Source organism: Scedosporium apiospermum (genome assembly GCF_000732125.1).
Source record: "Scedosporium apiospermum strain IHEM 14462 chromosome Unknown SEQ_SAPIO_0165, whole genome shotgun sequence".
Classification (NCBI taxonomy): domain Eukaryota; kingdom Fungi; phylum Ascomycota; class Sordariomycetes; order Microascales; family Microascaceae; genus Scedosporium; species Scedosporium apiospermum.
Window position 1 is genome coordinate 534,821 of NW_015971866.1, and position 27,836 is coordinate 562,656.

Consider the following 27,836-nt stretch of genomic DNA (forward strand, 5'->3'; position numbering starts at 1 on the left):
CTCCGAGGGCAAGGACTGCCATATAGTGCAATTATTCGATACTATACTACCTGAGCTGATGAAATGTGGGCTATTTCCTCTGAGAGCGGCTTTCCCCGTCCTCAAAGCGACACGAAGTATGCATCGTGCCATCGCAGAAGTGAGAAGGATGGCCGAGAATGCGATAGAGAATGCCCGGAAAAGTGAAAATGACCAGGAGGAGGACAGCAGTGGAAACGCCAGCAACAAGATTTTTGACATTTTGACTAAGTATGGCCCCTGGTCCAAGGGGCAAATGATCGGCCTCTGACATTTAGACTTAGGCGCAGAGAGCCCGACGGGAGTTTTACATTCAGCTCCAAGGAGCTTCGCGACAACTACAGTACGTATACACGAAAACCCACTTTGGCGTCCCTCCGGATCAAATCCACTGACAAAAATATCGTGCAGTTACTTTCCTGGTTGCTGGCGCAGACAGAACCGCACATACAATGTCCTTTCTGATCTACGAAGTTGTAGGTTTATATCTCGTTCGCTTCCGTGAGGGTGTACTTCCTAATACCTCAAGGTGTAAATTACAGCTACGAAATCCCGATATCCTCGCCAAACTCCGTGCCGAGCTGGATGCTAGTATTCCTTTCGATGTTCTTATTCCGTCTCTAAGTCAAGTTAGACTCCCGTACCTAAATATGCTTCTCAAGGGGACTCTAAGGTACAGCTCTACTGGGTTTGGAACATTTCGAACCTGTCCGGTGGACACTGAAATATCAGGTGTCGTTCTTCCAGCAAACACGACCCTTGCTCTATGGAATCCAGCCGGTAAGATCATAACTATTCAAGAAACAACTAGGATCTTAACGCGTTTCCTTCGCTAAATTCCCGGATTCATAGTGCATCGTGATCCAAGGTTATGGGAAGAACCGGACACGTTCAATCCGGAAAGATGGCGATCGAGTCAACGAAAGACACGAGGATCATATTTCCCGTTCTCGTATGGGCGGAGAAGCTGCCTTGGTTCGGCCTCCGCTCTATGCTCCTTTCCCATCTGTGCTCTAACGCGCCACATCTTTTAGGACAGGACCTTGCGATGCTTGAGATGTCATTGACTATTGCAACTTTATTTCGACGGTACGACCTAACTCTTTTGCCCAGTTTTGAGATGGAATATCTCCCAAGCTTCACTTTACGACCGAAGCACGGCTTGCCGGTATATATCGCTCGCCGTCAGTCTCAGGTCGGGTGGAGAACATGTCCCTTCGAAGTGGTTTTCGTGCATGTATATATACACGGTCTGCAGATTTGTGGGACAAGAGTTTCTAGCTTCCTACAGCAGCAGGATTGGGGAAAGGAGAATCATACAAGGTGATAAAACACTTATTACTTCTCTAGAATGTCTGTCCAATCTTCCCTGCGCGGATATGATTATGCATCACCCTTGAAAACACCCCGAACCCTGACTTACCATGCAAATTTCGCGAAGACGCCATTGGGCCAACGCCGAACGCATGCTTTCCTAACCTCGTCCAGACAAAGCAGCCCCAACCCAAGAGTTGCGGGGTAGAAATAATGCTCAACAGGGACGGCGGCGGTACTTAGGACGACTTGAAGACTTGGGATATACAGCCAGATGACTGCAATTCCTAGAGAGAAAAGGATAGCAGGAAATAGAAGGAGATTCTGTGTCTTCTTATTGAATAACGGCGGGTGTTGGAAAATGGAAAGGTGGCGGTTCCGAACCGACATCAGGTTAAACCATTGCCTGCGAATGACCATTAGTGAATCAACCTTAAACCTTGTACGATAGAACTTACATGACTACCAAGTTCATAAAATAGATCGAGCTGGCTTCGTTCAATCGAGCATTGTAAAACTCCCGGTCCATGCCGGAAGGAAGCTCGCCGAATTTGAACCAGAGATCTGAAAATTGGATCCCCTTTCTCTCGAGATACCAATAAGACATGGTGAATGAGCAAACACTCTCAATCAATCCAATAAAGGCATATGCGTGAAACATGAGCTGCCAGTTGACGAGGTGGGCCTTTCTTGGGTCCCGGGGAGGTCGGACGAGAACGTCGGCTTCCGGAGTCTCGTAAGCCAACACGATAGCGCCGGCGCAATCAGTGAAACAACTGCAACGTTCTGTCAGCGGCTAGTCCGCCCATTTTGTCGAGGAGAGGCAAGGGGGATTTACCATATAATGATCATGAGGAACGAGGAAAGGATCTGTGGAAGGCCAAACACGACATTCGTGAAGACGGGCCAAAATTCCGAAAACGACCCGGCTGGGAGGAGGTAGGCAATGACCTTCTTAAGGTTGTCAAAGACGACGCGACCATATCTGACCGCCTCGACGATTGCGGCAAACGATTCTAGCAGTACCATATCGGCAGCTTCGATAGCAATGTCAGAGCCGCTGGCTAGACTTATACCAACATCTGCGGCCCTGAGCGCCGGGGCATCGTTTACTCCATCTCCTGTCATACCGACGACCTGCCTACGCTTTTGGAATTCGCGCACAATACGCAGTTTCTGGTCCGGGGTCGTGCGAGAGAAGACAATCTCCGGATACGCGCAGACTTGTTCCCATTGGTAGTCATTTAAGCTCATGAGATCTGCTCCGGTGAGAAGTAACGCCGCATCGCGAGGTGATGCTGCCGATGTATTTTTGCTCGAGGCGAACCGTTGCAGGGACGAACTCTCATGAACCACGTTGGCAGTGACAATGCCGCACTGGCGAGAAATTGCCAAAGCAGTCATTCCATAATCGCCAGTAACCTGTGATATTTGTCAAACATGATCACCAAAGAAGGGGGTTCCTTTGCCGGGCCCTAAACGAACCATAAAGACACGAATGCCCGCTCCACGCAAGGTCGAGACCACACCGGGGATCTCGGGCCGGGGCGGGTCGATGATACTAATTAAACCGACTAGAGTAAGCCCACTTCGGATTTCATCTAGCATTTTTGTCTCGGGATCCGCAGGCGCTATTGACTCTTCATCGTGTAGGATCTTGCGCGCTAACAAGATAACTCGTTTACCCTCGGAAGACCATTGATCCTTTAACTGTTTGACGGCATTGCAACCAGCTTCTGTCAGAGGAATTACATTGCCATCCGGCAAGACAATGTTGGTACACCGTTCAATGAGGATATCGGGGGCTCCTTTGACGGTCAAGAGACTAGAGGTTGTTAGCATTTCCCAATACTCGAAAACGGCATAAACCCTCCTGGTCTTCAAACATACATGCTTCCTGGCTTAAATTTCTCCGCCTCTCGAGCTGGTAGGCACGTAGAGACACCATGGGGCTCACTGATCGTGAACGCTCTAGCCATAAATTTGTTCTTGCTGTCAAAGGCCAGCTCGAAAACCAAGCTCCAATGGGCGCGCAACTCTGAGATCGATCCCAAACTCTCAGAGAAGCGTAAGGCAGCTTGGTCTGTAGCGTCCCCGAAAATATGTCTATCAATGAGGGGTGTCGACTGGGAATCTGTGTCGAAATCGGCAGAATTGCACAGCCCTGTCATTGCCCGGATCTGTTTCAGACCTGGATTTTCCCCCTTGCCCTTCACGTCCTCTTCGGCCGATTCAGCGGAGAAAGCCCTGATGTTAAGTGAACAATCGGAGACAAACATTTTGTTCTATGTTGAGCACCCAGTTAGCGAATGCATCGTTGTTGATTAGATTGAGACTCTCGTTTGCGAAAGAGAAAAAGAATGTCGGTTTCCTCCCCACCTTTGTTAGAGTTCCGGTCTTGTCAGAGCAAATGACAGAGACCGACCCAAGAGTCTCGACAGTTTTCAGGGACTTGCATAGAATCTTGTTCTTCCTCATCAGATTTGCTGTGATAGTCAAGCTGGATGTAACGGCGATCGGAAGGCCTTCTGGAATGTAGGCAATAGCAACACTAACGCAGGTCACTATAAGAGCGGACACGCTGATCCATTCGGGGTGTTCCCTGCGAAGCCATCCTCCCCTTGAGACTAGTTAGTTACGGTGAACCTGTTTCCCAAATTGATTGCCGGTGACCACAGAACCACGTACCAAACAGCAACCACAATGACAATCCAGGTCATCATGATGATGAAGATCAGGACAACAAATCGAAGGATATCCTTCTCCATTGTGGTCAATCCCTTCTTCGGCTTGCCGGTTAACTTTGCTATTTGACCAAAAACAGTGGTGTCACCCGTGGCAACTACCACGCATATTGCGCTTCCAGACACACAGTGAGTACCTTGAAGCCCGATGCAGCGGGTCTCGAGATAGTTATCATCCGTCGACTCGATAGTTGCTTTGACGGGCTTCGATTCTCCTGTAAAGAGGCGACGGTGTAAGTAGCTTGCCCGGTCGATGAGCACGAATATGTTGTAGACTTACCAGTAAGGACGGCACGATCGACGGAAGTATCATGCGAGACTTCAAGAAATCGTACATCACCAGGGATTCGATTTCCGGCTTTGATCAAGATAATGTCGCCAGGAACAATGTCGGCAGCGCTGACCTGGATTCGTTTATTGTCGCGAATGATATTGCATGACTCGGGGAGCATTTCCGTAATTGACTGCATCACGCGAGACGAAGACCAGTCCTGCCAGCCGTTGAAGGCTGCTTGTATGACGAAGACGGCGATGAGGACGATTCCCAATGCAAGGTTTGCGAGCGCTGGAGGATGGCCCAGTGGTTTCCATGAAACAAACACCAGGATACCACCGACGAACAGAATGGACCCGAAGCCCTTGAAAAAGTAGCCTAGGATTTTCCACAGCCACGGGTTGGGAAGCGGCGAGATTTTGTTCTTGCCATGCTTTCGAAGTCGTTCTTGGGCATCTTGGCTTGATAGGCCCTGGGTAGTATCGACAGTGAGGCGCTTCTGGACATCTTTGGGCGATAACTTGTGCCAGTCGATCGTCTCAAATTCTAGTATTGTTAGAGCTGGCCCATTTGAGGGAATGGCTATCACTGGTTTTACGTACTAAAAACGGTGGCGTCTTTTGCCTTGGCCAAGCCGCGACGTTCATTTCTCTGCGCTTCTTCAATGTCAAGCGATCTAACTCGTGTGTTAGGTCGAGGATGTCCAGGGCACTTGATGTAACGACTCACAAGCTGCGGTACTGGATCGGGAGAGCCGTGTTTAGGTCAATTGACCTCCGGCTACGACTGGCGGAACGCCGTAGTTCCTTGACAACGGTCTCCGTGTCTTCGCTAGGTCGGTTTCCGCTCACGATTCTGTCGCCCGTTTCCTCATCACGGGTTTGCCAGCGCAATGAAGTCATGTTCATTAATAACAAATGCTCAGATAGTTTATTTGAAGATCAAATGTGAGGAGTATGAGGGGATGGTGTCTGCGCGGGAGAGAACTTGTTGGTGGCCGGCGCCCGTATTTGAGTGCGCCCTAATCATGGAATTGCCAAAACCGCTCAGGCAGCAAGGTTTCGATGAGCAACGACCTGCTGGATAACTACCCCCCAACAACTAGCGACGGAGTGCGTAAGATTGCCATGGATGGATCCAAATAGTAATGGCAAAGAACTCTATCGATTACGTTCCGGTTATCTAATTCTCTCTTTTGCTTCGGGCGCTGTGACTTGCCGGGTAGCCGTCAAATTGATATGAGTTACAAAGAATCATAGAGCCTGTTCCTCACGACAAGACGTCCCTGAGGAACACACATCTAGACGAAGAGGAGGCCTCCCAGCCACCGTTCTAACAACGATAAGACAAATGATCACCCACATATCAGACGGAGTTGTTGATCCAATCAGTAATTGAGCTAAGCAAGGGTGATTCTCTCCGGAAAGCAATATTTGCAGGCATTGAAAGGGCTATACGGTGTCATAGATGTTGTTTTATGTCTCATAATGCCAGGAGCGGTGTATCTCGTTTTGGATGGAGTCAAAAGCGGTAGGGTGGACCACGGGGGAATCCCCACGTTACGAAGTAGTGCTCCCACGGTCCTCTAGAGAATGGGTTGGACGTTTTCCTTAGATCTACTCCTCCCCAATCTCCACCAGTCGTGTCTCTGGTTCAAGCCTCTTGTTTCTCCCCTGGACAGACTCGCAAGATTCACGCTCCCCTCCCCGTGTGCCCACCCTCCTTTCCTTATTGCTCTTTTTGTTTTCCCGTTTATTTTTAGTTTTCCAAGTGCGCGTCGTCTCTGCGAATGACCTACACCCGCCATCGAGACTTTCGCCCCCTCCTATCAAAAGAAAGTCATGATCATGAAGATGATGGTGGTGGTGGCTGAGCTGATTTATGGACCACGAGAAATTAGCAGGGTCGAATTTGCACCCATTTTAAGTGGATGTTTCTGTCGTAAAATAGATCAAAGCTAGATGCGGAAGTCCATTTGCCGTTGCCACGTGTCGAAGTGCCTGTTGGCCACAACCAGGGCGATGAACTTTTGAACCTTTGCTAATGTGCTAGGAGGCTAGCCGGGACTAACATGCAGCATTCGGTGGCATCGCTCCTGGCAGCTCTATGTTCTCGGGTACTGCACTGACATCATATGCAAACGACTTCAATGTTGCTCATCGGCTGGTAATTCGGCTAAGGAGAGCTTCCGCTGAGCAGGATATGCTGTCTGTTCGAAACGTTGAGTCCGACGGCTCCCAAAAATCCCTCATTTTCAGGACATTGCATCTCGCGAATCCAAGATGGCAATTGACCTGTAGCGGATGTCTTTGATGCGCTCACGTGGAGGTATTGCTTAGCCGCCTGCCCCAGTCCAAGGTGACAAGTCGTGGAACCTGAACGGGATGTTTTAACTTACCTGCATTGCATTAGCGCAGTGCCCAGGGCGCCCGGTGGCATGTGCGGCATCTGCTTTCACACTCAGGATACAGCTACCCCGGATTGTTCGTCGAGAGAACCCCCGGTTATGCTTCGCGACCCACAGGCACAATTTCCAAGTATTAGACTTGGCAATCCAAATAGGGCGGTGATGTGACTGCAAGACGTAATGAATACTGCAGTAAATGGTGGCTATGCTCTTGTGGAACCGCAATATCAAATGAGGGATATTTAATCCCTCCTCAAACTTACCAGATCAAGCCACTCGCAGTTACGACCAGAAGATCCCAACTTCGGCGTTCTCAGGCTGCCTCCCCGCCTCCCCAACCGCCCCAAATGTCTGTAGTACCTCCGCCTGGTTCCACTTTAACAATGGCTCAACCCGAGGCAATCCTGTAGCCGGAAGTGCCTCGTGCAAAGTGTATTCCATTCCTGGCCGAGCGGATGCCCCTTTGCAGGTCTCGTGCCCCAGGGGAACCGTCAGAAGTAGGGAGTACGTATGGCATAAAACTGCGTCTGGAGCGTGCTGGAATTGTCTGTTTCGTTGAATACGTTGTTCAAGGCCATTAGACCTTCTGTTAGAGAGAGGAGAGAAAGTTGGACACGTAAAGCTTTTTTCCATTTCCTTTTCTCTCAGACGGCCAAAAACAGCCGACTTAGTGTTTGGCTATAAAGTCTTCTCGCCTTCTGTAGCTAAGATATGGCTAGCGTTCCGGAAGTGTCACCAGATATTAGCACGTCCGCAAGATATGGACTCTTGTCCGTTGCCCTGCTTATTGTTTTCGGTATTACAGCCCGTCTCATTCATCGATACTCGCTCATTCGGAAAACGCGCGAAATGGTCCATTTACACCTCTTACAATATAAGACGCCAGCGGGCTCAAGGAGTGAAGGGGTACGCAGCATTCTGATCACCGAATATCTGGGAAGGAGAGATTAAAATGGCAGGGCTCCCTGCAAGTCTAATAAGCTACTAATGATCTCAAGTTGCTCTCAAATTAAGACCACGGTCGCTAGCAGGAGAGACTCACCGTTCCGGTTAGAGTCATTGCCCAATTCGAATCTTCCAATCCGACCGCCTTTAGCTCGAGGATCGAGTATATATCGGGATAGAAGACTGTCTCAGGCTACTACATTGAATGGATAGTTGTGGACGTGAGGAGGCATTAGGGTTTTGGGGCGTTTGTTTGTCTGTTTCGGGGGAGAGCAATAGGTTTGAGGGACTACGAAGGTAAAGAGGGATGCGACTTGGGGGCGTTTGTATGCTTGATATCTATGACGATATTTCATACCCCGAGAAAGGTTGAGATAACAGGATGCAGGGATGACGACATACGCTCCCAGCTGCGCCCCCAGCTACGCAATCCAAACCTAAAGATTTAGTGCATCTCTTCCCTTTGGATTACGAGGCTGCAATGCCTCTCGTCACTTAATAGCTATCCTGGCTTAGATCCCCATTGGGGATAAACCTACGCTCTGAGACTGAACTTCATTGTACGCGCCGAGTTAGGCGCTAGTATTCCTCCCAATGGCCTTATTCCGTCTCAAATCAAGTTAATCCCGTACCTAAATGTGTTCCCATTCAAATCAAATTACTCTCATTTTTGTGTTTGTTTTTCTTTCATACTGACCGACTCCCCGGACGTCCACTGCCATTGGAACCAATTGAGAGCAGCTTCCCAAGAAGTCAGGACCCTCAAAAGACCACACTCTTGTTCGGCCGGGTTTGCTGGTCCGCCCTACCCTAACGCACCTTTTTAGGCAGCACACCGGCTGAAGACCGGGTCACGAAAAAAAGTCATTGCGTAACGCGAAAACAGTGTGATGCTAGGAATTCAGAGACTTTCCTCGGACCTTTTGGTCATAGATCAGGCGAAGCTCAACCCGAAGTCTACTTATGTTGGGTCTCCATTCAATCCATACTAACTCTCCTTACGAGCAGCAAACCTCTTATGCCAAGACCATTGCCCTTCCCCTTTGCTGCTGTCCCACCACACCCAGCGCCCCAAAAATACCAAGTTGTGTCTCATCCTCCCTACACAGAGCCTGATCTGGTGTTCTCCGTTTTGACGAAAACGAGGCGAACAATGCTTGGCCTTCACCCTCACTGGTCAAGACCCCGGTTAGGTTGTTAGACTCGGCCAATGGAAACTAAATGGAAAAATGGCGAGGGCAAGCCACATAAGGACGCCCTGCATTAGAGGGGACATCCATACGGTTTTATTGTGCATAGAATATTATCAGCCCATTTGCAAGAAAGTTAACTATATAATATGAATGGTGTTCAGCGCAGGGCTCGTCATGGGTGGTGTCCTGTTGAATAAATATACTCACTAGATCAGGTAACCCGTATTGTCTAGAGCGGCCAATACACCGTCCGAGACATGACTTTCATTCGTCTTGAGCCTTCCGAACAGGAGAACGATGATGGCTACTCCTCGAGAGACGCCATCGATGGTATCTCAGCCCGGTCGGCGTCCTTGGCTGACGCCACCGAAACGGCAAAACCGCGTCGGATCCTCCCTTCGCAACTACATAAAATGGCAAGGGAAGGGTTAGGCGATAGGCCACGAGATCATGTCCTCATCCCAACACCTCACATTCTGTCTAGCTTTTCGCCACCAGAGTTCAAGGATATTCCCGATAAGGAGAAGGCCGAATTTGAAAAAGAGCGGCGAAAGGCCAGGAAAGTCATAGAAGGGCTGAAAAGCCGCCAGGAAAAGCCGAAGCCATGGACGCGCATATGCCGTGAGAAAGCGAGGTCGATACTGACGCACCCCTGGCCTAGGCTCCAGACTATTCAGGAGGCAGACGCCGAGCCAGGGATCGAACTAGACAACCACACTGATATGGAGGAAGCGAGATTGTATTGGAAACCCTCTGAGATGGATATTCTAAGAGCTCGTCGATTCTACTTTCCGGAGCGAGAGATGATTGAGATGCAGATCTGCGACTACAAGAAGGATAGCGGCAAGTTGGAAAAACTCCCGTTGAGGGATTTCGAGGATGGTAAGTACCACAATACATCGCTGAATTCGGCCAGGAATGCTAAAAGGCGCCGCTTCTAGTGATCAAATCGAAGCCCGACGGAGTTGCCGTTCGTTGGATGTAAGTACTCTTCACAGAAGACAGGATTCCATCATACACGGACCCTGACAGGGTAATAGCCACCTACCAATCGGCGTTGGATTGCTTCAGTCGGTAAGTGGGTGATCGATGTGAATTAATATTGTCCGCCGAGTGCCCGTCAATCTAACAACCCTTGACGCCAGACACTGGAGGAACTTTTCAACTACGAAGGCACCCAGGAAATGGGGCTACCATTCAAGAACTGTGGATATCCTGGTTATCCATTCGTCTCTAATATCCACACTCTCGCATTCTACAGTCGAGAATTTTACAACGAGCAACGTGAAGCGTGGAATGTTCTCTCCAAGGAGGCGAGTGATAAGGGTGACTCGGCCGGTTTAGTCGGTACGATTAATGGACTCAGCGACCTTGTGAAGGATGACCTGGGTTGGAGGTCGCGGTATCGTGTACGCGATCTTAATTTTAGGGAAATGACTAAAGCAGACTTTCCCTACATTCTGAGCCACCGTTCCGCTGGCGACCTCAACCCTAGAAACGAGAAGCTTCCGCAAAAGATCCCTGCCGCTGACGAAAACATGATCTCGAGAATTTCCGAATTCGAAGGTTCTGTTCTGATGATAAGCCACCTCCGAGTCTTCCACCGCTCAGACGGCTTCTTGTTGACATTTTCACCCAAACCGGGAGTCGACTATTTAGGCTGCCATTTCAAGAACTCAATGAATCCAGCGAGAAATATCTTGGATAACCCTCACGCATCCGCCATAGCCCACACCGCGGCAACCTTTCTAGACTCCGGCACCCAGAGATGGCATCGCAAGACGGTTGAGTGGCTGGCGGTCTATCTGCTCACAGAGGTTCTTGCAGCACCGAATAATCACCGTCACGGGTGTAGTATGCTCTCACTTCCCAATGCATATCATTTGATAGCCATAGATTTGGTACGTCTAAAGCGGAGTCATAAAATGCCCTGAAGGTGCCGGCTCCGCTTTGTTGTTAGGCTTTACGTTACGGTGCAAACTTTAACAGACTCGGATAGGATGATGAACGGAGACGGAGACGAAAACAGAGAAAGTCGAGGAAGAAAGGCGATTTCGATTCCGCCAGTCTAGTTGACAAATACGGAGAGTATCTTCCGGAGCTCGAAAACATTCAGTCGATCAATCAGGCCAAGATCGACTTCCTCCACGAATTGGAAAAGGACGTTGAGAAGATGGAAGAAATATACAAGTCTCGAGGCTTTGAAGAGTGTAACGACAAGGAGGTAGATTCTATGCCGGAGCGAGTTGGATGGGCGTTGAGGGTAGTCAAAGCCACTCAAAGGGAGATTGACATACTCGTTGGTCTTTCAAAGACGGCGTTTGATAGAGTAGGTCGGACACAACTCGGCCTCCCGTGAGAAAGACGACGACGCCTGACCATTGACACGCTAGGAACACCGACGATATACTGCGGAGCAAAATGATTCTACAAAGAAAGCTGGAGACCAGGGCAATGCCATCTTAATTTTCACAGTCGTGACTGTGGTGTTTCTGCCCTTATCCTTCTTTACTTCATACTTTGGGATGAATCTCAGCGATATCGCCAACACCGAGAAGGACCAGAAATTCTTCTGGGGGACGTGTGGAGTAGCCGGACTCATCACAGTAATTGTGGTTATCATCTACGCATTTAGTGCCGCGGTGTGGCAGACGTTGTCTTCTTCCGACGACGAGGATGATTGAACTGGAAGCTGCCAGCCATCCCAGGAGTGGCAATGAAATTTGGATTCGAGGACATCAATATCGTTGGCACTGCCTTAGGAAGTTAGGATGGACAGATCCATAAATAGTAAGGACAGGAGAAGGGGGCGAGATAGGTTCTTTGGTTTCTTTTTTCTTTTCCTCACTTTAGCTTCTTACAATTCCACCCGGTTGCCCCATATTCCCACTCTACGTAGCGTTCTGCGTTCATCAAACAATCATTGGTTCGGTGGTGTAGTTGGTTATCACGCTTGTCTAACATCCACAAGGTGCTGGACACAAGAGGTCCCCGGATCGAGCCCGGGCCGAATCATCAAATCTTTTTTCTTAATTTTTTTTCTCAATTTTTTTTTTCTTAATTAAGCCGAAGCAACATCGTCAAACGAAGAGGATTACGAGGCTATGGACTTCTTGGGTCGCAAATGTCCACTGTCCAGGCCCCCAGAAAAAAGGGGGAAGAGCGGGATGCTCGGCATGGGCATGGGAGTGGCTTGGCGAAAACTACTGGGGTACTTCGTGCATAGACCTCGATTGTCCCAAAGAGGAAGTTTTGGTACATCACGTGGACACTCCCCCCGAACATGTTTGTGGAAGGAAGCGACGGATAACAAAATGGTCATATTCCTTCGGAACGAAAGAAGAAATTGCATTTCCTCCTTACAAGTCCTGCCTACTCGTCGTAATTATAAGTATAGATGCAATCCTCTGTATTTCCTCCCGGCGACTCTGAGCGTGGTTTCTACCTTCTTCCAGAAAGTACGAGATTAATATCCATGCCGCTGTCATTGCTCGAAGTGGTACACCGTACCAGCATCATCCAGTAAACCTGACAGATTTGACCATGTCCCCAGCAGTCGCTGCGCGTTCACTTTCACGAACATTCCCACGAAGTATTACCGCTTCCAATACTACTCACCACTTACACGCTGTCTCCGGACACGCGCGCTGCATTCTAATACCGTCAGCTGTGACGGCTCCCAAAGCCGTCCCTCTTATCAAGAGGACATATGCGTCGAAAACCCTGCCATCATCCAGCAGCATAAATACTGGTATCGACATTCCTTCTCCCCACATCCCGCTCCCAGACAATGCCAAAACCATCACTCTCCCGGATGGCCGTAAGCTAAGCTATGCGGAATACGGTGACCCGAGAGGATGCCCCTTCCTGTTCGTGCATGGAATCCCGGACTGCCGCCTCGACTGCGCACCCTCCAAGAAGGATAAAGAAATTGCAATGCGACTCGGTATCCGATGGATTGGTATCGACCGCCCCGGAATAGGACTTTCGACTCCCGATCCTAACAGGACAATTCTCGACTGGCCCAAGGATCTCCAACACCTAATCGATCATCTGAAACTGGATAGTTACCATGTCTTTGGGGTCTCAGGAGGCACGTCGTACGCACTTGCCTGTGCTAAGCTGCTCCCTAGACAGAAGCTACGATCTGTGGGCATCATGTGCGGGATGGGCCCACCGGATTCGGGAACCAAAGGGTTGAGCTTGATCAATCGGGTTTTTTTGACAATCTGGCGGCGGTTTCCATTCATCATGGAAACCTACACCAATCGAGTGATTGTGCCGAAAGCTCAGGACCCGGACCGGTCAAAAATGGAAGAGATCTTCAGGAGCCAAGTGAAGTACGCTCCCAAGGGTGATAAAGAATTTTGGGGAAGTGAAGAGACTGTACAGTTCGTGACGGACATATGGAGAGAGGTGTACCGGCAGGGGTCGGCGGCCGGTCATACGCAGGAAATTAAGTTGGTGGGCGAGGACTGGGGATTTGAGCTTGAGAGCGTCACACATGGCAACGTCAAGTTTTGGTATGGAACAGAGGATTTGAATACACCGCTTGCCCAGGGCAAGTACATGGCCGACAGGATTCCGGGCGCGACGTTGAAGGTTTATGAGGGGAGGTCACATTTTACCATTGGGGATGATATCGAGGAGATGCTCGCGAGCATGCTCCAGGAATCATACTAGACACTGTACTAAGTTCTCTGACTCTAGACTATAGCCTTGATACTGCTCGTAATCCTCCTTGAACACTTCCGTCGATCTATATTTATTTTATCCTTGTGTTTATTGTCAGTACACATTCATCCACCTGATTATATCAGTACCGAGGTATCGAAAATCTAGTAGCTAACATGATAATACGTATTCGTTCACTTGCTTCACCACTTGAAGAATTAAAAGATAAAGGCTTCCAGAATCCTTAAAGAAAAAATAAATAAATAAATAAAATAAGAGAAAAGAGAAAAAGAGAAAAGAGAAAAAAGGAAAAGAGAAAAAAGGAAAAGAGAAAAAAAAAGAAATTGATGATTCGGCCCGGGCTCGATCCGGGGACCTCTTGTGTCCAGCACCTTGTGGATGTTAGACAAGCGTGATAACCAACTACACCACCGAACCAATGATTGCTTGATGGACGAACAGTGCTAGAGTGGTGAAATCGGGCAACGGATCTCATTGGAATTTCGTCACTTTCTACGAAACGTTCCTCAGGACATATTAATTGTCTACCAATTGAGCCAGGTGTACTTCGTAGGGGAGGAAACATTAGTTAATGTACCTGCGGTCAGGCGGTGGAGGCCTTGCGGCTTTAATCAGCGATGGCCGACATGTTTTCTTGCCTATTAATTTTAACCAAGTTCACCCGTCCTTCTGCTTGCGAGTATTCGATCTTCGATCTTTATCTTCTGGGATTCTGCCTTTACTGTCTCTGGCTTGTCAAACAAGCGCTACAACACGGTTTTCTCGGCCTGGTCAATATGTTTCACCCCAAGTTTGCTGGTCCTGCGGCATCGTAGGTTAACGTGAGAGTTATTTCTTCTCTTAATCGCGGTACTGAGACGTACTTGATCAATTCTGACTTTCACTCCTTGGTCGGACTATATCTTTCCATGCCATAAACCAATCCTCAACACGCATGAATCCCTTCTCCTCCCGAGCGATCCTCAACCTCCTTCTCTCCTGTGGGAGTTACCATTATATTCCCGGGCCCAAGATCAGCGTGGCAGAAGCGGAATGCTTCGAGCTTGGGGGCAGACCCCGTCGGAGTTGCGGAGAAGAATGAAACGCCTTCTTCTAACGTGAGTGGCCCTAAGAGACCTGTCTCCTTCGAAGGCGACAAGTACGGGTTCAAAGCGTGGATTCCTGATTAGGGTCTGCAGATGCGGGGCTGTTTTAGCAGCCATGGCAACGCAGGACCTCGCTATGGTCTTGAGGATGCTGTCATGACAAGAAGGGGGCAGGTCGGCCCAAATGTCTCTCAGCGTGAGTCCCGGGATGCGCTTCGGAATCAAGAACGACCGATCTCCGTCAACATACTCATAGACGACCTCTGGGACAGGGATTCCCGGGAAAATACTCCTCACAAAAGCTATCGTTGAAGCTTCAGATTCGAAACTATAACACTAGGATTTGACTTCGCAAAAAGCCTGTTGGCCGATGGACCAGACTGCCGAGCCCGTCCCAAGGGTGTGAACTAGTCGTACTTGGTCCGAAACCGAAAAATCGGTGCCGGCGGCAGAGTCGACTTCTTGAGCCGTCTTCTTTCGAAGAACGAACGAATCATCCCCGTCTTTCCAAGTGGCGAGAACATTGTTAACAGGGAGGTGGCCTAACAATTCGCATTCAAGTTCTCGTCCGATACTCCATCGTTTCGTCGAAATTTGGTAAACCGATTGGGAAATTGGAGTGTGGTCACACTCAGCGGTTGAAGGCGAATGCCGCATTATTGGGGATGTTGGATTTGAAGTTCATCTAGTGAATTCGGCGGAGCGACAACCTTGTTCAAACGCTGTTCGGTCCGAGAAACACCGTGGCGCGGCCACTTCGAAGAAATGCAGTGTCTCTCAGAAGATCAAGATGCGGATTGAGGCGATATGAGAAATTGCCTAACGTATCAGGAAGTGAAAGTAGTGCTTACTAGAATGTCAAGTCTAGGACTGCGCACAACATCAAGTGTAAAGCCACAAAGGATCGATCAGCTATTATGGTGATACCCTTTATTGAATACGATTACTCCTGAAATTACTAGCGGGTGTTTCATTTTACGCCTAGATTCAACCCGATTGTAGAAACCTTTGTCCCACACCACCACTCCCGACCAGTGCCAGATCATCTGTCACGCCAGGGATCTCATTCTGCACCCATTCATGGTCGCCCCGGCCACTTGAGAGAAGCCTTCCAAAGCCACCCTTGGGCACCTCACCATTCGACTCCTCCCATCCTTCTCCAAAGAGGTAAAGGGGATCCACAGTGCCGAGGGCGATGCTGATATCCGGGCCCGCCTCGCGACGCCAGTATAAGAACGTGCCGCACTGGTTGCAGAATCCGCGGGCATTTCCTTTTGTGCAATAATAATTCTTCAACGTATCAGTAGATGTCGTCCATGTCACTGATGAGTACGGAACCTTCTGGTACACGAAGAAGAGCGAAGATGTGTTCTTGCGGCACTGAGTGCATTGGCAGGTGCCGCTCTTTTCCAGTGTTAACAGAGTAAAAGTGTAAAGTTGCTGTGCACACGGCACAAGCAGGGGCGAGCCGGACATCTTACATTTGCAACGAACGGGTGGTTCTCAGGGAAGTCAATTCTGTAGGCGACTTTCCCGCAAAGACAGCTTCCAGTGATTTTCTTCGGAAGAGGTCCAAGGTCAAGGTCAGAAGCCATGGCGTGAGGTCTTGTTCAATGGCGTTTTGGGTTTGTGAAGTCTTAAAAAGGCGAGCGAATTGGGTGTGAATGGGGAGAGCAACAGTTTAGGTTGACCTCCGCTTTCTCTTCGACATCAAGCATACCTTATCAAGACATGGAAGGGCGTCGTTCGGTCTAACGTTCATCCGGCATTAGAGGAGGGGAAATCAAACTCTCTTTAGTGATGACCTTCCTTTTCAGAACAAAGGTAACAAGCTTCTGAGAACCCGCGTCCGCAGAAATTAAGGAATGACGCCTGAAATGTGTATCTTGCTATATCTCGGTGGCATAACTGAAAGACTTAGAATGGGCATCATGGCCCCGCCCATTATGAACGAGCAAAGCCAGGTCGATGTTATGTTGGCACCCATGGCGAGCTCAATACATAAACTACAATCTTCTTGGATAAGAATTATAAATGGGCCCGATTTTTCGCAAAATCCGCTTCGTCCTCGGTGACCCAATGAATTGGAACTCGACGGCTCGTAGGGTTTTCTAAACCTCCAGGCTTGGGTCTCTACAGATACCTGACGAAACCCTCCGAGCTCGCCGTTTAAACTAGAGAGATGAACATGGCGACCTAAATTATATCCGAGAAATAAAAGGGGTAATCCCAAAATATAATTGTAGTAGGAGAAGTCATGGCCTTCCCTTTTATCTGTTTTAATAAAAACCTAAACGCTCATCCGGAAGCGCTGCAAATCGCTTCTTACGATTATGTCCAAACAAGACGCGACCACTTCAACAAATACTTCAGGAGCCTCAATTAGCATGCCAATGGAGCGTTCCAACTTTAAGAAGGCTCCAAAGGGGCCAAGATTCTGGGCCATCTTGTTCGTCCTCGCTTTGGCAGGCCTCCTGACAGCCTCGGAAGCGACTATCACATCCACGGTTTTACCAGTCATTGTTCGCAAATTGGGCGGAGGCGATAACTACATCTGGGCTGCGAATGGATATTTCTTGACTATGTCAGCTTGCTTCCCCCTTCTCCGTTGCATCATCCAATATGTCGTGGTATTAATGGTGTGTCTATTCTCCAGGGCGTCCCTCCAGCCAATGTTTGGACAAATCGCAAACGTCTTCGGCCGACGGTGGCCCATGATTCTTTCAACTGTCGCATTCGTCATTGGGAGCGGTATAAGTGGCGGGTTAGTGCGAGCTCCGAGACGCGAGTCCGATATAACTCGCGGAAGAAACGTACTGACGATCACTTGTGTATAGATCCATCGACATGGCCATGCTCATCAGCGGTCGGGTTTTGCAAGGCATTGGGGCGTCCGGCGTCAGTGTCTTAACCGAAACAGTCATTTGCGACTTGGTTCCTCTCAGGGAGAGAGGGACTTACATGGCTGTTGTGTTTGGCATGATCTCGTTGGGGACTTCGCTCGGCCCTTTGTTCGGAGGACTCATTGTTAGCAACGGGAGCTGGCGCTGGGCTTTCTATCTCGCCTTGCCCATTGGTGGCCCGGCGCTTGTGCTGCTGGTTGCCTTCTTGCACGTCAATTACGACAAGTCGAATTCTCTGGCGACCAAGCTCGGGAACCTCGACTGGCTGGGTAATGTCGTCTTCATTGGAGCTTCGAGCTCTATGTTGATCGCTCTTGGTTGGGCTGGCGCCGAATACCCGTGGTCCTCGTTTCGTGTCATCCTGCCTCTTGTTATCGGCATCGTTGCCTTCGCAGGCTTCATTATGCTAGAGGGCTCTCGGTTTATCTCCAATCCAATGATGCCCCTCCACCTCTTCACTAACCAAATATCGGCTGTCACTTTCGCACTCACGTTCCTCCACGGCGTCGCCACGATGTGGGCATTCTATTTCCTCCCAGTCTACTTCCAAGGCGTGCTCGGCGCAACGCCGTATCGATCGGGAATCATGCTGCTGCCGAGCATCCTCGCCATAATACCCTTCGCAATCATAGGAGGCCTGCTCCTCACCAAGGTCGGCCGATACAAACCCATATTAGTGGTGGCGTTCGCTCTCATAGTAATCGGATTTGGTCTGTTCTCGCTTCTGGATGAGACCTCCAGCGTCGGCGCTTGGGTAGGCTTTCAGATCATTGAGTCTGCCGGCGCCGGCTTGGCCATACCGACATTACTTCCTGCTCTGCTGGCACCGCTGACAGATAAGGATACTGCGCTCGCAACAGGCACGTGGGCTTTCATGCGCAGCTTCGGCGTGACTTGGGGCATCGCCATTGCAGGAGTCATCTTTGGCAGCCGAGCCGAACAGTTGGCGGCCTCGGGTGCGATAACCGATCCCGCGGCGGCTGCAGAATTCCTGGACGGCGGGGCATATAAGCACGCCACGGCTGATTTCTTGAATTCGCTTTTGGTAGAAACACGCGCCGAGGTCGTCGCGGTCCAGAATAGCAGCCTGAGGAGATCGTGGCAGGTCGCTATCGCCTTCGCCGCTGTAGGGTTTCTCCTTTCTGTTGTTATCAAGGAGGTGCCACTGAGAAAAGAGCTCGATAGTGAGTTCGGCATGGAGGAGAAAAGGGACAAGGATGACAACTCGGTGACTGTGCCGTGAAACTGAAGGGAAACCGGGCCAGGGTTCGCCGTGCGTGCGTAGTTAGGGCATATCAAAAAGGGTAGAGAGAGCACAAAGCTAGCAGAAGGGTGGAGGGATGTCGCTGGCCAGTACATGCCGTACTCTTGATTTCTTTTGCTTCCATGGAGTTTTCCAAGCAGGGAAAATGTACAGTAGCTAGTATTAGACTCTTGTTGATCCCGCTAATTCTCTATGTATCAGGGGCTAAGCAATTTGCCGGGCCAATTCTAATCTGCGAAGAGTGCCAGCAAACTCTTCATGTTGTCCCTGATTGACTCCACGTACGGCCCCTTTCCCCCCGGCGACCTGACGTCTTCCTGTGTCATGACGGCTTGGAGTAACCGTGCTCGATCCGCGTTGGCAAATACCCCATCGGGCGCCGGATTAGCCAGCTCGCTCGTAAGGCAATATGTCGCTGGGATGCCCAGGCAACGTTCCAAGGTTTGAATGTGGCTTTGGATAACCTCGACTATTCCCTTGGCGTACGCTTTTCCTGGCATGTCTTGCAGGGACGAAATGCCTCCGATGCGGATTACCGCCTTTACCTTTATCGACTTTATGGTTTCCGATGGGATCTCACACAAGGATCGATAGCCCTCACGGAACAAGGAATCGTACAATTTCATCAGCTGGAGGTAGCTCGAGAGTACCATGAGCAATGTTTCTGTGTCGAGGGACTCGGGCTGGATGGCCAGCGATTCGGGTGGTGAGACGATCTGGTTGAAAGACGAGGGAGAGCTGGCGCGAGACCGAGTTGGCGCCATCAGGGTCTGGATAATTTCGACGAACTCTTTGGTACACAGGATCGCTGTCGCGACTGGGTTGTCGATCGGCATGTTCGCGGGGTCATCCGCACAGTCTTCCACGGTGTTGCGAGAATTTGAGAGAAAAGTCCCCATGGTCGAGACGCGACGTTCCATGTTTTCTCTGAATCGCATCAGCGAGCTCGTTGCGCTCGGGTATTTGCCAGAAATTGGGTCGGGCTGGTACTCGGGAAGATCGAAAGGGCCAAGACCATATACGTCGTTATTACATTGCTGGCTTGCATAATACGGCGTGTCGAGGTTCCCATCAACTCCGCCAAGCAGCTCTTGGTGATTCGGTACGGTGCTCAGCTGCTGCTGTAATGTGGGGATGCTGTTCGACGCAAAACTATACTCAGACAAAGGAAAATCAAAGAAACCTCCACCACCGTGGGCTAGCCAGGGATCAGGGCTGCCTGTGGGCAACGTGCCGCCTGTTTGCGGGCGAGTGGTGGGCTTCGAATGCCCAGCAACTCTTGGGGACTCAACCACCAAGTTCAACGACCTCTCGGTCCCGACCGTCCTCGCGGGTTCTGTGTTGCCCGGAATCGGCTCACCCACTGCAGGCGTGCGCAACTCTAGATCGTCTCCGTCTCGAGGGGTTATCCAGCACCCAGGCGAGGAGACGTGATCAGCGGTCACAGACCGAGGAGTGGGTGTACCATCAACCACGATCGTCTTTCGCGGTCGTCCAGGATTGCCAGCGGCTCCGGTAACGCATGCCGCGGCGGCACGGATGCAGCGAGCACATGGTTCTAGGCTGTCTTCAGCACGCGGGCATCGGACTCGCTTCGCCCTACACCGATCGCAGGCGGACCGCTTCACCGTCTTTGGCAAACCCATCAGTGAGTGGGATTGGCGGGTGTGAGAGAGATCACACAGACAAGGAGACAGACTAGACTGAAAATCGATTCTACTCTTGTCCCTTGCTGAATGAGAACATGAGCAGAGAGTTTACCTACCCAACTTTGGGTACCACATTGCGGGTGGCGCGTCAAACTGGCTGCGAAGGGGGAAACCATCCGAGGGTTCTCGGACGGTTTTTATGTTTGACTCGCACTGTGGTCCCCAAACCATTGTTATAAATTTAGGTATATTTATGTAATTAATGCCAGTAAAAAGTACACTCATCAGTAATAGTCTCACCCTAACACTGCTTTTTCGTCCAGGTAATTATCCGTCATTGATATCCTTACCTTCGAATTCATTGTAATTTGCCCCGAATTTGGTCGCCTTCTTGGCCTCACGATCTTAAACTTTTGATGACATGGACTTACATATAAAGGCTTCAGAGTTTGGTATGTTGTAATTGCCATTGCAGTTGCTTCGGCTCCAGAGATCTTAAATGTGGTCTTCAAACCGATAACGTATCGGATTCGATAGAGCACGACTTCTATGGGGATACAGTCCTTTTTCTTCCACTTTTCTTTTTCAAACTTTTTCTTCCTCTTGTGGTGCTCTTTTCAAGAATATCAAATCAAGCTTGACAAGTTGTTGAGCCGTCTCCACCAGCAACAGGAAGCGCGGACTCTGGAAACACACCATATTCAACACTCCCAAGGATGGTCGAATAATCATAGTCGGTCGCACAGAATCCCTCTCTCCAACCCTGGGCCGTTTTCTCAACACCCACACTCTCTCCCCGTATGTCCACCGCTATCCCAAAGGTGCGGCCCGGTTTACCCTCCTCGCAGATTTGCGCGCCAAAGCGATCTCCGAGTGAGGCATCGGAGGAGAGCTTCTCGACAAACTTATACACGAGGTCCATGGCGCTGACTTTATCAACTTGCGCCCCGACGTAGTGAGTCATGACGGCCTGGGTACCGAGGCCATTGTATTCAAAGGACGGTTCGCAGTTGGGAGAAACTTGGAGAGAAGCTAGCACTGTTGTGAAGCTGAGAGTAAACTCGTCGGATAGTTCAGGGGCGCTACTGCTTGGGTCCAGGGGACCCCAGGACATGAACTCGAGGTCTCCAGTTACATTTTGTGCTACTGATCCTGGCTCGCAAGAAGAGACGTTTGCGGACGTCGATCCTTGCCACTGATGTCGAGACTTGTGGGATCTGAGAATGGGATTGTGACGGTTCTCGGGGTGAGTTGCAATGACGCCGAGTATTAGGACTATCAGAATTCAATCCAGCGCGGTACGGAGCATGTCGGAAAACCAATGAATAGTTTGATGATCGACAGAGAAACTTGATACCTAGGAACTGGAGATCTCGATTTACACCAGCCCTGACCTCTTGGTGAAGCTTTTGGTTTTTTTTTTTTTTTTTGGGGGGGGGGGGGGGGGAGGAGTTGGTCTGCCGACCTGCAAGAGCGACGTGGCGATGAAAGATGTCATTTTCGAGCGTCGTGTCATGCTGCGAAAGAATGCGTACTTCGTAGTTTAGCCGATAATGATCTTCCTAGCCCCAACGAACATCAAAAACCGCAGACACTCTAGGCTTGGGATTGGCGACGACCGAGGCCGAGATTCAGCGTGGGTGTCCTGCTCAGCCGGCCTAGCCCCCAAAAACCGCCAAAAAAAACGCCAAAAAAAATAAGTTGATAAGAGTGAGATTCGAACTCACGCCCAGTTTCCTGGACCAGGAATTTACTGTTAAGGTAACCTTAACCTGGCGCCTTAGACCGCTCGGCCATCTTACCGCTTGCTACTGTTTTTTTGATCGTCGCTTTCTTCACTGAATTCTCCGTGATTTCGCAAGCTACCTCGACCCTTTTCAACCCTCCAAGTCATTGAAATCACCCTGATAGACAACAGGGTGCCCGTCCCAGAGAAATATCAGGATAAATCGCGAAATCTTCTTCAAGTCAGGATATCCCGGTTGGCTCTCTCCGGAGAACAATGGGGATACGAATCGACGGAAACTGAAGCGAGCATAACTTTAAACCGGATTTCGTCGAACTGGTGTCCTGTGCCTAAGCCATTCGATTAACCTCTGCCAAGGAACATGTAAACCTTCCGAAATATCCCTCCTGATTTGATTGATTCCCGCTCAATCCCAAGAGTTCGTATCCCTCACCCATCGGTCCAATCCTTTCTCTCGAAGAATACCGTCAAAAAGAAATTGGGGGAAAATGATAGTCGCAAGCAATTGAAATTCATATGCAACCCTCGTGCCTGAAATTTCGCCGATTACTTCCGGTGCAGACGGCTGAAATAGCCAGATTACACGTCAATCTTAATGACATTATAACTGGATTCTGTCGAAGTCCTCGGAAAGCGTTTTATCCAATGGGCTGATATTCCGTGCGGTTTCTGCAGTTATCGCATTCGACTTTTCTTCGCTTCGAGATTAATATGTCCCACAGTAATACGCGAAATAGATGTAATTCCGCACGTTCGAGGGGAAGTGTGATCCCTCGACCCGATCTTGCTAGAGGAGTGCACCCAGACTTAGAAGAGAGCGGAGGAGAGAATCTGACCGCTATAAGTGTCTCTAGTGTCTTGCTGACCGAGTCCACTTTCTCCGTCGGCCTACCATACCATTGATCTGGTTGCGGAAAAAATGGGGCGCTCGCTTTTCGGATCTGTGGCCATTGTGCTTGCTCTAGCGATACCTCTTGGGACCGCTGCTCCCAGAGGCCTTCACAAAGCCCGAGTTCTCAAAGAGTCTGGAGAGCTGGAGGATGCATACGACTACATCATTGTCGGAGCCGGAACCGCAGGTCTTACCATTGCCGACAGGCTTACAGAAGACGAAGATGTCACTGTCCTGGTTGTCGAATATGGGCCTCTGAGTAGGTCGATCTGATTCATCGCGGCGGAGGAATACACATGAACTAACATGAAACTTCCTCGTCAGGCGAGTCTCCCAAAATCGCCACCGTCCAAGGCGGCTTCAGTGGAATGGATTCGGAGTTCATGTTTCCAACGCAATCAGTCCCACAGGTGAACCTCGGTCACAGGCGCACCGCCGTCCTCGCCGGAAAGGTCGTAGGTGGCAGTTCTGCTGTAAATGCCATGATGACAATCCGTGGTTCTGCAGGAGACTACAATCGATGGGGTAATTTCTTTGGCGAGGATTCGGAGTGGAGTTGGGACGGACTATTCCCCTACTTCAAGAAAGCATTGACTTTTGTCCCACCGAATGAAGACGTCGCAGCCGAGTCGGACATTATCTACGATACGAGCTACTGGGGTGATACGTCGGGTGTCATCACGTCGTGGCCCTCGTTCCAGTATCCCGGAACAGCCGCGCAAGTCGAGGCGTGGAAGGTGATGCCCGGTGTTAACTTCACGCCAGACAGCGGTTCTGGACAGACTGGTGTTTTCTGGTACCCACAGTTCATGGACCCTAAACTTGGCGAGCGATCTTACGCTAGGACGGGCCACTACAGCAATCTCGAGCGATCCAACTATCACCTCGTGACGAATTCGAAGGTCATACGGGTGGAGTTGGACGATGGAGCGGCAACTGGTGTCTCTTTCCGACCCGGCGATGATCCCGAGGGAGGGATCACCACAATTTCGGCCAAGAAAGAGATTATCCTATCTGCCGGTGCTGTTCACACTCCGCAAGTCATGCAGCTTAGCGGCCTGGGACCGAAAGATGTCTTGGAGGAGGCTGGTATCGAGACTATCGTAGAGCTGCCCGGCGTAGGCAAGAACTTCCAGGATCATCCCATGATCACGGCGAGATTCACTCTCCGAAACTTTGACTTCAGCCCATCGTCCAACGACTTATTCGCCAATAGCGAATTCCGCAACTGGGCCAACGAGGTCTGGGAGGCTAACAAGACCGGCCCATTCTCCATCGCGACTGGGAATGTGGCAGCATGGCTTCCGTTCCCCGTTATCTCTGAGCGTTACGAAGAGGTCGCCACTCTTCTGGAGGAGCAGGACCACGCGGCGTATTTGCCCGAGGGCGCCGACGACACTGTTGCCGCTGGATATGCGGCCCAGATGAAGTCCTACGCGGAAGCTCTCAGATCCAACCACACAGCCTTCTACAACCTTGTGTTCACAGCTGGACCTTCTAATGGCATCCTTGTCGACCTTCACCCGCTCAGCCGAGGAACGATCAATGTCGACCCGAAGAACCCGGAAGGTAACGAGCCAATTGTCGACTACCGTGCGCTGAGCAATCCTCTTGACGCCGTAATTATGGCCGATATTCTGCGTTACACGCGTAAGTTCTACATGGAGAATAGCGTCAATGCAGAGTATGATCCTACCGAGTCCCAACCAGGGGCCCGAGTGCAAACGGACGAGGAGATGGCAAGTTACTTACAGCAGACGCTCTCGCCGACCGAGTACCACCCCGCGGGCACTTGTGCAATGATGCCACTCGAGCTCGGCGGTGTTGTGGACGAGCAGCTGAGGGTGTACGGCGTTAAGAATTTGAGGATCGCGGACGCCAGCATCATTCCGACGCTTCCAGGAGCGAACACGTGCCAGACCGTTTATGCAATTGCAGAGAAGGTAGGTGGTTCACGGGCACTCAACTCAGCTTGCCTGGAGAATATTACTAACGACGATCAATGCAGGCTGCGGATCTGATCAAGGCCGGTGCATCACGGGGAGATTCTGATGAGACTGAGGAGCCCGAAGCCGAGGTTGAGGAACCCGAGCCTGAAGAGCCTGAAGAACCCGAAGAACCAGCGTCAGAGGATTGACTCTGACGAGAATGAGACGAGGTTATGGGATGAGCGGATGACATGCATTGAATTACGGGCTGTGCGTAACGTTACTGCGTACATTGGATGTAGCTGGTGAGGATGTTAATCGACAACAGCATAAATTCGACATGGATCAATACGACACGATGCTTATGGCCCCAGACGGATGCGTAGATTTCCGTGATCTTAGAGGAGTCCCCTGATTCCCTGATTATATTTTCCCCGAACAAAGTAAACGATGCATCCTTCGATTCCTTCGACCTTCAAAGAGGGCCATACCCCCTGGTCGAGATCATCATAGGTCGACATCCTAAAGCCAGGGTCGGGCGAGGCGCAGTCCGAGGAGAGATGCCTCAAGCAAGCATAGAACGTACTAGTTGTGTAGGCTTCATTGGTGGATGTGCGCACTGTTGACGGCTCTTGTCTCGTTCTTTTGTCCAAAAGAGCCAAAAAGATCCACTACTCCTGGCCGAACTTAATTCTTCTGACGACGTGAGCAGGGATATTTTGAGACTCTAGTTCGGCCCACGACGCACTTCGTAGACCCTGGCGGCTTCACCGGCCGATCGGCTTACCATGAGGCGAATCTGTGTGCATGTTGACAAGGGGAAGGTGCGGCTCAGTTAGAGTTTTAGTTAGGGTGGGTCTGCGGGTACGAATTGAAGCGTCCTGCATCAAAGCGAAAACCGTTGCATGCATTACTTAAGCTCAAGGTTGGACCCCGCAGAAATCCCCCGACATTTTTGCCTCTGTTCTCGTTTCAGCGAGTCGCTTCAGGAGTTCCCCAGGCTAAAACCACCTCAATTATCAAACAGGGAGTGTTTTGTAGATCAGCTGGCGGCTTGGACAGACGAAGAACTTATCCCCCCTGGACCGAACTATTTTTTTTCTGCTGATATTCTTTTTGGGAAGGTACCATTGATCTGCTTCACATCGCTGCAGGCCGTGAACATCTTGACAGGGAAGAGCGATGCAATTGCAAACTTTGAATTGCCCCGAACCTTGAAGGGCGTGATTAGTAACCAGGCCCTTGCCCGGCCCGGCCCAATTGCAGGAAGGGACGGCCAATGGACCCAACCCGCTGAAACCTGAGACAACGGCAGCTGCCACCGAGGGTGAGGGTCGAGCGAGGGTCGAGCGAGGGTCTCTGTTTCGGCCTTCTCCCAGATCGGAATCCTCCGGTCACTTGCGGTCTGCCCTCTCAATGCCATTGATGCTTTGTGGTTCCTGCTTTCTATTCTCATGGCCTGGCCTACCCATTGCGGCCCTTCTTTACAGGAGTCTGAGACGATCCCCGTGAGAAAAAGATGAACCGGCGCTAACGAAAAAAAAAAAAAAAAAAAAAAAAAGGTTCGTCCGAACGGGGCCCACGTAGTCTTCCAATCGTGCCGAACCCGAGCCATCGCGATGGTCCAGCCCTCTCCCCTGAATCGTCGACCGGGTGTTTATAAAACTGAACTTTCCCGCCGTGTTCTAGATGCATTTCTTCCGTGTTTCCCAGGCTGGTTGAACCATTCCTAGAATCATTCCAAGTTTAAGTTCCTGAGTCGTCGTTTCCGTTCCTTTTTTTTTCCTTCTCTTCTCTTCTTCTACTTGGCATCCAAAGATATCATTTATATCTTTCGTTTGCATTCTTTCGCTTCTTCCGCCCCGTGATCGCCGCCGATTCTCAAGATCGACGTACGCCGCTTCAGATCAGTGATCCACCACATCCAAGCACCTGGATTGAGGCCATTACCTTCCTCTGTACAGGATACAGAATATATTGTTTCGTTTTTTGTTTTCCCGGAGAAACTAAAACTTTTATATAAACACTTTCACCTACCAGTCTTTATTTCGTTTCTAAAACAATACCCAACATAAGCCTTCAAAATGGTCCGTCTTTCCATCGCCGCTCTCCTCCTCGCTGCCGGGCTTTCCCTCGCCCACCCCAGCAACCTCTTCGCGCGACAAAGCTGTGCCACCATCAAGAACCAGTCCGGCTCGCAGAACGTCGGCGTTGGCAGCGGTTCGCAATTCATCACCGGCCAATGCCTCTCCCCCGCCGACTGCGCGTCCGGATGCTGCGTCGTCCAGACCGACGGCTCGGGCGAGTGCAAGGCGAGGATCCCTACCGAGGAGCGTGGAGCTACCTGCGATTTTGTTTGCGGAGGAGCGGCTGCCCCCTCGAATGCTGGCAGCGGCGGTAATCGCGGTGGCAACAATAATAACAGCAACAATAACAACGCCAACAACGGGAACAGCGGAGACAATGGCAATGAGACCGCTGCTGTCGGTGGAGGACAATGCGGGGCCGTCAACCAGGCTCAGTCTGGCTCTCAGAATGTGGGCAAGGGAGCTGGCACCCAGTTCATCACTGGCCAGTGTTTCTCGCCGTCCGACTGCGCCTCGGGATGCTGCGTCGCTCAGAGTGGCGGTGTCGCGGAGTGCAAGGCGCGGATTCCGACCAACGAGAAGGGACTGAGCTGTGACTTTACTTGCATTGCCTAGAGCAGAGGCGCCCGGAAGTCGTGACGGAATGGAATGAGGGTTGGGACTGGAAGTGAAAGCGGAAGTGGAAATGGAA

The 27,836-nt window shown here is 50.5% G+C and overlaps 5 protein-coding genes and 2 pseudogenes across 5 annotated transcripts; 5 read left to right on the forward strand and 2 right to left on the reverse strand.

Annotated features, from left to right (window-relative positions):
• Nucleotides 1-1,786: 1,786 nt before the first annotated feature.
• Nucleotides 1,787-5,252, reverse strand: SAPIO_CDS10330 (uncharacterized protein; the record flags this gene model as incomplete). The annotated part of the gene is made up of 10 exons (XM_016783936.1): nt 1,787-2,108; nt 2,171-2,754; nt 2,818-3,157; nt 3,223-3,617; nt 3,712-3,952; nt 4,021-4,138; nt 4,205-4,291; nt 4,357-4,896; nt 4,953-5,026; nt 5,080-5,252. The coding sequence occupies 10 exons, from the start codon at nt 5,250-5,252 to the stop codon at nt 1,787-1,789; spliced, it is 2,874 nt and encodes a 957-aa protein (XP_016638776.1).
• Nucleotides 5,253-9,152: 3,900 nt separating this feature from the next.
• SAPIO_CDS10331 (uncharacterized protein) lies at nt 9,153-11,579 on the forward strand (the record flags this gene model as incomplete). The annotated part of the gene is made up of 6 exons (XM_016783937.1): nt 9,153-9,777; nt 9,837-9,876; nt 9,936-9,969; nt 10,041-10,712; nt 10,895-11,224; nt 11,289-11,579. The coding sequence occupies 6 exons, from the start codon at nt 9,153-9,155 to the stop codon at nt 11,577-11,579; spliced, it is 1,992 nt and encodes a 663-aa protein (XP_016638777.1).
• Nucleotides 11,580-12,438: 859 nt separating this feature from the next.
• Nucleotides 12,439-13,578, forward strand: SAPIO_CDS10332 (annotated as a pseudogene; the record flags this gene model as incomplete).
• A 3,430-nt stretch (nt 13,579-17,008) lies between these two features.
• On the forward strand, nt 17,009-18,821 carry SAPIO_CDS10333 (Major Facilitator Superfamily protein; the record flags this gene model as incomplete). The annotated part of the gene is made up of 2 exons (XM_016783938.1): nt 17,009-17,259; nt 17,513-18,821. The coding sequence occupies 2 exons, from the start codon at nt 17,009-17,011 to the stop codon at nt 18,819-18,821; spliced, it is 1,560 nt and encodes a 519-aa protein (XP_016638778.1).
• Nucleotides 18,822-19,069: 248 nt separating this feature from the next.
• Nucleotides 19,070-21,605, reverse strand: SAPIO_CDS10334 (uncharacterized protein; the record flags this gene model as incomplete). Its single annotated transcript, XM_016783939.1, has 2 exons — nt 19,070-20,473; nt 21,279-21,605. 2 exons carry the CDS (start codon nt 21,603-21,605, stop codon nt 19,070-19,072), a joined length of 1,731 nt encoding a protein of 576 aa, XP_016638779.1.
• Nucleotides 21,606-23,157: 1,552 nt separating this feature from the next.
• Nucleotides 23,158-25,267, forward strand: SAPIO_CDS10335 (uncharacterized protein; the record flags this gene model as incomplete). Its single annotated transcript, XM_016783940.1, has 3 exons — nt 23,158-23,389; nt 23,455-25,073; nt 25,139-25,267. The coding sequence occupies 3 exons, from the start codon at nt 23,158-23,160 to the stop codon at nt 25,265-25,267; spliced, it is 1,980 nt and encodes a 659-aa protein (XP_016638780.1).
• Nucleotides 25,268-27,142: 1,875 nt separating this feature from the next.
• SAPIO_CDS10336 lies at nt 27,143-27,760 on the forward strand (annotated as a pseudogene; the record flags this gene model as incomplete).
• Between the last annotated feature and the right edge of the window lie 76 nt (nt 27,761-27,836).